General features: G+C 39.6%; 1 protein-coding gene across 4 annotated transcripts in view; it reads right to left on the reverse strand.

The window, feature by feature from the left end:
- Positions 1-12,237, reverse strand: part of PTPN2 (protein tyrosine phosphatase non-receptor type 2) — a 29,767-nt gene that overhangs the window by 1,496 nt on the left and 16,034 nt on the right. For 2 of the 4 annotated variants that reach the window (XM_061448840.1, XM_061448836.1), the window contains 4 exons: positions 7,580-7,789; positions 6,952-7,110; positions 4,992-5,182; positions 2,806-3,388 (listed from right to left, as the gene is read on the reverse strand). In XM_061448840.1, the coding sequence (XP_061304824.1) occupies positions 3,181-3,388; positions 4,992-5,182; positions 6,952-7,110; positions 7,580-7,789 (768 nt within the window). In that variant the 3' untranslated portion in view covers positions 2,806-3,180. Of the gene's footprint in view, positions 1-2,285; positions 2,409-2,805; positions 3,389-4,991; positions 5,183-6,951; positions 7,111-7,579; positions 7,790-12,237 lie in introns of those variants that run through there. The other 2 variants (XM_061448838.1, XM_061448837.1) reach the window with 2 other exon arrangements.

Consider the following 12,237-nt stretch of genomic DNA (forward strand, 5'->3'; position numbering starts at 1 on the left):
TGCACCAAGAACAGAAAACCTGAAGGACTCATTCCAAACTTGCAACCCCCTTGCAACAGAGGTCTAAATGTTTGCCAGTTTGGGGGGTTGTTTTTTGTTGTTTTTTTTTTTTTTTTTAATTAAAACGTGCATTATTTGTACCCAAGTTTAACAGAGTTCAGAGCAGCCCACCAGGCAGCAACTCTTTTGACCGATTTATTCCCAGAACAGAGGGAAAAACCCAACATAAGAACACTGAATTGAGTGCAACAGCTTCTTAGAAGTAGCACAGGACCAGCCAGCAGCTTTCCAGAAACAGGGGCTGGGGGGAGGCAGGCACGTCCTTTTACTCTTCCTTTAAGCAAGCTCTACAACAGAGGTCACTGGGATTGATAGTTCTCCATTTTGGCCTGTATCGGCTCCTATTTAGGGTCCAAGTTGTGCAAAACTACTGAATTCTATAGAACAACATTCTAAATTCTAGAGAATTCTAGATTCTATAGAATAACAAGGTAGCACAAGGATTCAGTCTGCAGGAAAGAGACCAAGCCTCCCTCAGATTCTGGTTTTTAAGGATTACTGACAGACCAGAAAAAAAAAAAAAACCAAACATTTTATCCAGGTTATCTCCTGGAATGCACTAAGAGATCTAAATGTTGTCCTATGCTCATACTATCATGAACAATTCACTGTACAAAATACTTTTTTGTCCAAGATTTGGATTGGTTCATGGTCCTAAATCAGTAACAGTGCAGACTCTCAGATACCTACAGCCACAGAACCAGATCGAACGGCTGAACATGCAAGTCCTGCTGTATGAGGGTCAGAGAGCTCGAGGTGAGACAAGATGGCCGCTCCCGCCCTGCACCACCTAGAGAGGAGGAGCCCCTGCTCCGGAGCGGGAAAACACAAAATCCATAATTCAGGAGATGGAATCAGCCACGGCTGGAGTTTGGGGTCTGTAAGATACTGATGGCTCAGGAAATCCTTCTCATGCAAATAAAGGCCATAAATGACAGGGGGATTTCAGTCAAGGTTTTGCCTGTGCTTTTTCCTTAGATAGTCAGAAGTTTTTACAGTAACATCTGGGATATTTCTGTTACAAAAGCATTTAATAACATCCCACATGGTTTTCTATAACCAAGATATCTTTTATAAGGCACACACATTTACACCTACTGTCAGTTACAGCTGATAGCGAAAAGCCTGTCTTCTCAATTTAAATAAATAAACCTTTGCCAAGCCTCTTGCTGGCTAAAGAGTTGCTGCAGTTGTAGAAGGTAGGAAGTGTCTTAAAATTGCACATTTTCAGATTTGCAGGCAGCAAGCTGTTTTGCTTTTAGAGCTGCATAGCTGGTAATGCCACAGGACAAACCACCTTGTCCTACTGATGCACAGTTTCCCAAACTCAGAACTCTGTGAAACTGCACTTGCTTTTTTTTAGCTGGACCCTTAAGCAGTTGTTTACTATAACAGTGTAGTCCAAAACCCGTATCAACTATTGTGAAATGAGAATTTTAAAGAGTAAACTCAGCTTTGCGTACTGAACATCAGACTACTTGGGCCCTGCGCCTGGTATGTTACTACTGAGCTTGAACATACTGGAAAGCTTTCAAGTTAATTCCTTTGGATAAGGGGCAGAAGTAATCATCCAGCTCTTGGAGTATTTTTCAGCAGTAAATCCAAGAAGTGCTTTACAAAAGGAGAAATTAAAAAGAAAAAAGAAACAGGGGAGGCAACCCCCAAGCCCACGTACACAACAGAAGACAACGGAGCAAGGAAAATGGAGGGAGAAGATGCAACATCTCTGCAGGTGCCCAAAGAGGCAATGCTTGAATACATAAACCCCAGGTTTCAAACTGCAGTCCACTGCTAGAAACTATCATGTCCCAACCTGAACAACAGCCTGAGCGACAGCCACATCCCATCTCTGTATTCAAAGAGAATTTAAAGGATAGAAAGTGATTTCTGTTGAATTACTATTCAGAAAGTGCTATTGACCAACTAACAGAAAGGGAGTGCTCAGTAATTTTAAAAGGACTGCACCACAGCTGTCCCAAAACATCAGTCATCGAGTGTTTCAACATCATGCCCCTACTGCAGTACTGGGGAACCTCAAAAGCAGTTCTAGACTCCGTGAAGTTACAGAAGGGGCTTGTATAGCTGAATGCACTGTACTGGGGACGCTGTGAAAACCACCTCTGCAAGTCCAACTACAGTTGCCTTTGATATGCTTTCTACACTTAATACTGATGAATGCATTTTAGTCTTTCTAGCAATTAGAATCTATAGACACACAAAACATTACGTTTCACATTTAATGGAATGTCAGAACTTTAACAATGTTGGCCTTCAAACAGCAGTTGAAGTCTGAATATATTAATCAACTTAACAGTACGCTCTTCAGTTGGGGCTAAGTTCTCAAAAACCTTAAAAAAAGAAAATCAGATTCCTAAGTCTCACTTAAATAATGAAAACTACAAAAAAATAAATAAGGAATGCAGATTAACAGAGTAGAAACTGGCAAGTGCTTTATCAGACCCCTAGCTGCTCAGATCATAAACTGGAGAGTCAAAATATGGAGAATGGTTGCACTATTATTTCCATGCACAAATTATAATTACATTTAGTTTCAAAATCAAATTCTTTTTGTTCAGAAATTTGTACAAACTGAGCTTTCAAAAGTACAGTGAACTACAAAAAGATTAAATATGCAATTATAAAATATATTTATCCTAGTTCATAAGAATATAAAATGTTTATGTTCATGTCACTAGTACATTACACATTACACACATTTAGGATAACTTCTTTGCATTAATAATGTAAATGATACAACACTGTTTATTGCTTATGTCTGGTGTATAAATTTAAATCCAGCCAGCCTTCAGTGGCTAAACCCCTGTGTTTTACGGGTTGCTTAAGATCTGATAGAACACCATTTTAAAAAGTATAAACAGTTGCAGCAAGTTTGTACCTGCTCATATAAACAAAAACCATCAACTGTGTTGGGGGCCGCAGTTCTAAGTACCTGCAGTGGGAAGTCCTGAGATGTTGACACATTACCAAGTTTACATCACTCCTCTATTGTAAAGTGTCTGCACCCATGCCAGGTGTAAGGAGTTCACTGCTTAAAGTCATACCCCTAGTCAGCACCCTGCAGCAGGATTAGCTGCTGGAGCAGACGAGCTTACTCTTTACTTACAAGGAATGTTCTTGAAAATACATTTTCCAGCACCAATAAGAGCCAACTAAAATCAGTGTACCAAACCCAATCTTAGTGAGAATAGGTTGCCAATATAACCACCTTTTTCTTTTTCTTTCAGTCTCATTTAGCTTCTGCTTCATCTGCTGCAGCTTCTGTGCTGTGTTAGCTTTTCTATCATCCCGCAGTCGTTTTCGGACAGTACTTAGAAAAGAAGAAGAAAAAGGTAAATCTTTAATTGTAGAAGAGTTAAAAAGGCTATGAAAACATTAAACCTCATCGCAACACGTAATCCTTCTCCCAACAGTTTATTAACTGTTAACAGAGATTAACTCCAAACAGTTAATCAATCCTTCATCAGCACATGGCAGCAGCATGTAAAATCCAAATCAAGCGATCTTGATTCTATTTTAACAAACTTGATGTGAATGGTTTCATGTCAGTGAAGCCCCATGAAATAAATGACATATGTAAAGATGTAAGTGCTGCTTGACCTACACGTTCAACAGAAAACAGAATTAGTTTAATTACCTGAGCTTAGTCTCTCAGCCCCATCAGTGTCCCCATTCAGTAGCTGAGATCTTTTGCATGGAGGCTGCTTTTATATGCAGTGTCAGTGCTATGTGCAAACATTTGTAGTATTTAAGTGTGTGCCCCCATGTAGAGCTCACACCAGCCTCACTGAGGTATGGATTCTAACCTACTCATGTTTTGCATGCAGATTTAATAGTACCCATCTTGGGCTGTAAACCAAATTTTGAACAAGGACACAGGCTACAGATCAGCCACGTGTTGCTACACTGTTAGGGGTGCCTTGTAAGTCGTGTCTCCAAAAGTATCTTCGCTACCTCTAAGAAAGCATAACTCTTGACATGAAAATCCACTTTGATTGTCCAGGTTCCACCCAGCACACCTCCGCACTCACATCCATGCCACCCCTCCTGCTTGTGAGGGGCTCCTGTAAACATCTACAGGACTGCTGTCATTCTTTTTCAAAACACTCAAAGCCATGGAGAGACAAACTCATCAGGGCATGCAGTAAGCCATGTGGCATTTCAGAATTCCAGTCTATTTTCACTGAACTGCTGCATCTCATCTCCGAGCACAGCTCTCTGGCACAGATTTCTGCCTCCTCTTGTGAACTGCACAGCTCCGCACATCCCAGTCTGGTTTCTGGATCTCTGGTTATGGATCCACATTTAGCTACTAGACCAGAGTGACACAGCATCTCAAGGCACAGCCATTAAGATGGTAATTCCCAGTACAGCAGCTCACAGCTGAGGCATTAGCACTCAGGAAGGTAAGTTCACATGACACAGCTAAACCACAGAGATGTACTCACAGTGGTAGATTTAACATGAGTGGAAGGTAACATTTGGTTTCAACAATACAATTTCAGTCACCATACAGAAAGTGGCAAGTGATAAAACTTTTGTTTCTGATGTATTAGCATTGTATTTAAAAATTAGTGTCAATTATTTTAGGCACTTTCAGGACCCAATTCACACTGCACAAGAGAGTTCACTGACAGTCTGTAGGAAAATACTTTCAAGCATGAGGTTGAGCTGCTCTGATTAGAGGCATCTGGGTTTTTCTCTTGACCTTTAAACAAAAAAACTTTATCACAAGGAGTAGTAACTGAAGTTGTATTTTTAAAATAATTAAGTAAGATCATCAAATACCACCTGTCCTTTTCCTCTACTGAAGAAAGATCTTGCAGTTTTCTTATGATATGAGAAACATACAGTAATTCAGCCTTTTAAGAGAGTATCTGCTGCCTTCTAAATAGTTTCTTCACCTTGCCTACCTTTCACTGTTTCCATCTGTGATATCTTGAACTTTATTGGACAGGTCAGAATTTGTTTTCTCCATTTGGTTTTTGTTCTCCAGGCCTATGCTGTTCCCATTGTACTTCTCTGTGGTTATTTTGGTTGGGTGTGGAGGAGACTGCTCAGAACTTGGCTCTTGGTCCTCCTTAGAGAGCTCCTTCCACCGTTTCTGCAGACAAGAAGAACACATTTCAAACATTCCCTTAACACCAAAGGTCCTCTTTGCCCAAGATGCCCTCCAACAGAACAGTCAGAGAAGTAGATTAAAGGAACCACTAGCTCAAGGAAAACCCAAAAAGACTAAATTGCTAGCTGAAGATCCATCTTCTCCAACAAAGATCCCTTCCAATATTTCTCTAGGTACTTAGTGAGGGAAAGAGACTCCTCAGCCCCTCCCTGGTATGAGTATTGCAGCTGCAGCCATTCATTAGCTGTAAGCAAGTAAAGGCTCAAGTATACATTGTGTTTGTCTACGTATTTACTGACTTCCAAAATCCATGGAGATGTCAGAGGTGAACACTGAGGTAATGGTCTATTACAGAAACTTCCAATGAGTTCATGCCCTCCCCATCACTAGCAGAGAGAAGTAAGCACCTCTCACTCTCTGAACAGTACAACTGTCCCTCCATACAGTGGGGAAAAATGATCTAACTGACCTTGAAAGAAGAAATACTCCTGTTAAGTACTGCCAATTAATTTTCTGCACATGACCCTAAGGCCTAAAGAGAAGAACACCAAGGCAACTGCCTGCACTGCAGAAAACACTGGTTTAAGAAAGATCACCTGAACAATCATAGCAAGAAAAAGAAAACAAAGAACAAATGAGAAGTGTGCCTCCTTAGGCATTTTCCTGGTATGAAGAAGTAACACACTTGAACCTGACAAGCAGTATTCTGAGTTGACAATGCCTCCTTGTATCCAGAAACAAGAAATCATGTGATCTAAATGGGGAAGTGCAGGAACCAGAGCTGCTCAGTTTGGAGCACGGCTTTTTAAAAAACAAAGCAGAAAAACATTGTTAGAGAAAATACCCTCCTACCACCAGAAACAGCTTCCAGAAAATAAAGAGGCTAAACTGCTGTTAGTGTTAGGATGAATCATGCAGTCTTTTAGGCATACAGCACGGGCGTCAGACTAGCAGCACACTACCTAGGTGCTGACTAGCAGTTGTGTGAAATTATTTCTTTGTGTAGCAAGTCAAGAAACATTTGTCAAAAAGACTCTTGACAACAGCCAGAACCACAGAAAAGAGGAAATGGGATTTCTTAAAATCATGAATGAAGCAGATAAACCAACAAAATAAAGAAGCCCTAGCACATAAAAGCAGAATTGAGTCTGTTTCACAGCCTCTCCTCCCAGTCCTACCACCCAGCCCCACCCATTCAAAACCAGCTGTAGCTACTATTAAATCTACAAGCCACACTGATAAAATAGTGGGATCTAGTAATCTGATTGCTCCAAACTCATGATATTGAACTGGATTCTACTTACTATAACACAAATCTTAAAGGATATGAAAAAAAAAAAAAAAGCAGCAAAAAGCAACTGTACTAGTAAATGTTCCCTGTAACACCAGGCAACTTTACTGGTATGAAAACATATTGCAAAGATTAAGAAATCCTAAAAATATCCTTGCTATCTTTTCAAAGTGATACTCAGCATTACACTTCTGCTTTTCAATGTTGAAGATACCAATTTAATCTTTTTACAAGACATTTGTACAGAAGCTGTATTTTATCTAAGAGGGGACAACTACATAGGATCAAAAGTTTAGCTAGTAAAAGGCACTGATCAAAGATCCTCTAACACCTTCTAGTCATCTACTGAAAAAGGCAAATTACCTAAATCCCGTGAAGTTACATTTTTAAATACTGTTAGGAATTTAACTAGTTAGCACTTAATCTGTTTATGCTTAAATATACAGAGCTAAACATTTACCTGTATAGTTGAATCCCCCTTTATAAGTTTTCCTCCTTCTATTACAGCCATATATGAAAATCTTAGTTGATCAGGAGTCTGAATAAGTCCCATTCGATATTTCCTCATATCCAGTAAAACCTTCTTAATATCTACAGAAGGTGAGTCTTTTTTTTCCATCTGTAAAGAAAGTTATATTGACAATGTCATTACTATCGAACAGAGATGGCATATAAAAAAAAACACTTGCAAAAAGCAGTGATAAAATTAAATCTAAAAATTAAAGTCTTTGTATTATGTTTCTATTAGTTATATACAAAATTAACATCTCAAATGATTTCTTGGTTTCATCATGTCAAATGATGAATTGTTTTCATAGGCAAACCATCTAATGAAAGCTTATTATGAAATCAATGATCATGTATTAATCAAATAAATCAGTAGCATAATATCAAGTTTTAAATTTCAGAAAGTTGAGAGGCCCTAACCAAACCAGAAGACAAATATCTTATAATTTAAATAAATTTCATCTAACCCTGCGCTATACTTCTCACTAGCACAAAGCAAAACCTCCTGACCAAAAAGCCCATACTGGGGAGGGATGCAGGGGAGAAGGAAAGGGCGACAGAGAAAGTGACCAAATACTTACCAGAACAAGAAAAGTGTCTACTAACGAAAATGTGCCGGAACGTCCTATCCCTGCACTGCAGTGAATTACTGCAGGTCCATGTTCCGGACTTAGTGAGCCAGATTCTCTGACTTTAAACAGGAAGTTCAGGAATGAAGCTGGGGATTCAGGAACTCCAAAGTCTGGCCATGTAGTATAATGAAAATGAAAGATCATCCTGGACTCGCCAGTCTAGAAGTGAAAACAAATAAACAATACAACTAGAAAGTATTCTAATGTTGCTTGGTTAGCACACATTTCCCCAATGTAGATCAACAGCTGTCTTCTATTTTAAACCTCCCATTTAGACAAACAATCCAATGCCTTGCTTCAGTTTGGATGACAACCAACAGCACAACCTGAAGCAGGTTTTCATCCGTCCCCTTTTTGGTTCTTCTCAAATACACATTTTTTTGGTTCTTCTCAAATTTCCAGTATTGTATTTTAGTTGCTTTATTACTTGCTCCCAAATATTCTTCTGTTTCTACCATTAACACAACTTAACAGCTGGCAGCAGTTAGGAGACTGCTAGCATTAACATGACTGAAAAAAATACCTGTCAGCACTGTAAACACTCTCCACTCTCACTCAGAGCAAGGTTTAATATCTAGAGGAATTAGCATCTCCTTTACACTAACCACACTACTGAGAGAAACAGGAAGCTTCCTGGAAAAAGCCTGTAAGAACCCATAGAACAGATGTCTAGCAAGACTTGTGCTGGACATACTCACACTTTGTAAGTAAGAAAGAAGGCTTCCAAAAACCCCACAGTAGGTTTAGAACCATGCAACTCCTCTCCCAACACAACCAACTAACTGCAAGCACTGAAATGACAGCAAGAGAGTAAGTATATAGCTGAAAGGCTTTGATGACAAATTTGGATCATATTTTTACGGAACTCGCTTTCAACCTGCTGTTAATACTACCCCTTGCCACAGTGATTTTTTAGACAACTTGATCACTGATTTAGTTCAGAAATTTTAGACAGGTTATTTTTACCTTCCTTCCATTTCACCTTAATTTTCATATAAGATAGGAATCTACATAAATCTCCACAAAGTTGGAACACAAGAAGATTTGAAATACCAATGTATTCCAGAAAAGCTATGTTTCTTTTTTCAGCAACAGTAAAATACAGCTATGAAATTCAAATAAATTCTGCTGGTTTTCATCTGCTCAAGCTGCTTCAACTTATGAAACTCCTTTGTGAAACTAAAATAATCCAGTCCGTGGTTACCACAGTAACAAAAATACTCCTCCATTTTGTCTTTTGCCTTTAATGCCTGATACTGCAGGACTGCCAATATTTTCAAAGAAAGCAGTGGGTATTTACATGACTGAAGTCACTCTCAAATGCACAGTTTTATTCCAAAAATATTTTGTCTTTTGGCTAAGGGCTCAAAAAGGACAACAGAATCTGATTTATCATATTTGGAAGCAAGTAAACTGTAAGATTTGAAAGAGGAAAAAGATCTACTGAGGCCTAAATTGTATAAATACACTGGGATTGCCTTTTCTTGTTTGTAGCAAAGCATTAAAAACAGTTCATGTTTTCAACTGACACCTTCCTAGTGGTATTCTGCACTGTTTTTTTCAACTAGTGAATTAACTCACTAATCAACTGAAATTACCCATTTGTTTAAAAATCATAAAGGAGATACATTTTTTATAAGGAATCTGGATTGATACCCAAGTGGAAGTCAGTGACAAGTGGTGTTCCTCAGGCACCAGTATTGGGATCAATGCTTTTTAACATCCTTGTTGGTGCCATGGACTGTGGGATTGAGGTGCCCTTAGCAAGTCTGCTGATAACACCAAGCTGAGAGATGCGGTCAGCATGCTGGAAAGAAGGGACGCCATTCCAGAAGGACCTTGACAGGCTTCAGAGGGGGGCTAACACAAACCTCATGAAGTTCAACAAGGCCAAGCACAAGGTTCTGCACCTGGGTTGGGGCAGACCCAAGCGTGGATACAGACTGGATGGAGCATGGATTGACAGCAGCCCTGAGGAGAAGGACTTCGTGGTGTTGGTTGACAAGAAGCTCAATATGACTCAGCAGCGTGTGCTCACAGCCCAGAAAGCCTGGGCTCTATTAAATGGAGTGTGGTCGAGGGAGGTAATTCTTCCCCTTAGTCCACTCTCATCGAGGTGTCACCTGCAGTATTGCATCCATCTCTGGGGCCCACAACATATGAAGGATGTGGACCTGCTTGAACAAGTCCAGAGGAGGGCCACAAAGATGACCCAAGGGCTGGAGCACCTCTTTCATGAAGACAGGCTGAGAGAGCTGGGGTTGTTCAGCCTGGGAAAGAGAAGGCTCCAGAGAGACCTTAGAGCAGCTTTTCAGTTCCTAAACAAGGCCTACAAGAAATCTGGAGATTTCTTTTTACAAGGGCATGTAGAGATAGGTCAAAGGGGAATGGCTTTAAGCTGAAAGAGGGTAGATTTGAATTAGATACAAGGAACAAGCTCTTCACCATGAGGATGGTGAGGCACTGGCACAGGTTGCTCAGAGAAACTGTGGCTGCCCCATCTCTGGCAGTGTTCAAGGCCAGGTTAGACAGGGCTTTGACCAACCTGTTCTAGTGGAAGGTGTCCCCTGCCTGTGGCAGGCGGTTGGAACTGGATGATCTCAAGGTCCCTTCCAACCCAAACTATTCTATGATTTTATGAAATTACAAAAAAATTTAAAATTAAAGAAAGCAACACTCTTAAGCAATTTCTTCTATTTGTAAGAAAACATTAATTTGCAAACAAAATTGAGAGGAAAACTGGAGAGATCAGCTGAACACACATACTAGGTAAATCAAAGATTAAAGTTAGTGAATCGTGTGAATCTAAATGATCCTTTGAAATTGTAATTGATACTCTCCCCCTCAGGATTCTTAAAATAGCATTCCAGATGAAAGACTTCTTTACACCTCAAGGCAAAAATGCCCTTATCTATAGAAAAGATTTTTCCCAGATTCCATACTGTCACAAGCACTAGCATTCTCCTCTTAAAAAGACCCCAAAACAGTAGTGCTTCAAGCACATGGCCAACTGCCACCCAGCTCATACACTAATCCAAAACCAAGTATTTCTAAAGGAGAGATTAAAAAGTGCTGTTGTACATCTCATCTGGCTTTAACCCACAGAATTACTTTTTTCTTCCTCCCCCTACTGTAAGAAGGCTTTATCCATCCCCCAGTTTCCCATTCCTTTAGCTCAGTTTAAAAATACCAAGTCTCTTCATCTTTCTCAGGGAGTCCCGTGTCAGTGCCCCGGAACTGGCTGATCGCCTTTGAACCTGCAGTTTCTAATCATATGGCCAAATTCCATTCAAATATTTCAAACCTCCCACATTTTCTCTCTTAAACAGAATGGCTCTTTCAAGTGGTGCTTGGCAGTCATCTGTACAGCTGAAATACTGTCTTTGTGTGAGCATCTGTACCACCCTTTCTTAAAGGCCTCCCCCGTCACTGAGCTGCACACCACAGCTATCACTTAAATGAAGTAATGCAGGGCTGTAACGAGAAAAGGTTTGGCTTGCTAAGGATTCATAACTGTCAACAGACAGAAATTCAAATTTAAAGAACAACTAGTTTTATTTAAAGTGTTACCAGGAGCCTAGATAATCATTTAAAGAAAAAGAGCTGGACTTCAGCAGTCAAGGAATAATATAAAATTTTTCCTATGTTCTAACAGGGAACAGCTTATTAGATTCTTCCAAGATTTATCCCCTAAGACTACCTACCAAAAATAAAAATCACTGAATAATCATGGGACACCATTTAAACAAACAACTTTTCAAGAAAATGGGGCAAATCATTCTAGTGAAAGTTTCATGGACTACTGGGATAAGCTGTCAGTAAATAACCAACACAGCTACAACTGATAAAGTTACCACCACACTGTACAGTTCTCCACTGATTGCTGGCAATCCCCACTAACAGCAACATCAGAGGATGATCAAACCACAAGCCATGCTCCAGGTTACAAGCAGACAGCCACAGGAGGACTTGAGCAGATGCCATTAGATTAACTTGTCTCAAAACAAGAACCTTCTTACACTGACTATCCAATCATTCAAAACAAAAATGTACACAAATCTTAGAATTACTTTAGGTTGTTCAGTCGCCTGAAAGTATGAATGTAGAATAAAATGCTACCAAAACACTCAAAGTTAGTTGATGCCTTCAGTGTGAAGTAAAACAGGTGAAATGCTGGTCTGTCAAATTTCAGATACTCCTTATAAAATCCCTCATTTCACAGTTTAAGCACTACTGAAATGGTCTAACATACGAGGGCATAAAATGCATCTACAAGCACACAGTGGTATTTAATGATCTTGCCTTAAGTGCATTAACTACTAATTTGATCATATCAAAATGAGAAGGCATGCTGTAAGGACAGTATTCTATAAGCACTGAAATTCAAAATCTTAAATTAACTCTTACCACAACCTCTTCTATTTGCTCACCCTAATGCTTGGCAACATGGTTTTCAAATACGTACACAAAAATGGAAAGGATGATAACTGGGCCAAATAATCCTCACAAACATCCTGAGTTTTTTCACAAACTAGTGCATATTCTTCTAAGTCAACGTGGTAATAGCTATACCCATTGAAGCTGCAGAACACTTGACTTTCAAGTAA

Source organism: Pezoporus flaviventris, unplaced genomic scaffold, assembly GCF_033815535.1.
Source record: "Pezoporus flaviventris isolate CSIRO_AGI_PZ_B2104156 unplaced genomic scaffold, CSIRO_AGI_Pfla_v1 ptg000007l, whole genome shotgun sequence".
In the NCBI taxonomy this organism is placed as follows: domain Eukaryota; kingdom Metazoa; phylum Chordata; class Aves; order Psittaciformes; family Psittacidae; genus Pezoporus; species Pezoporus flaviventris.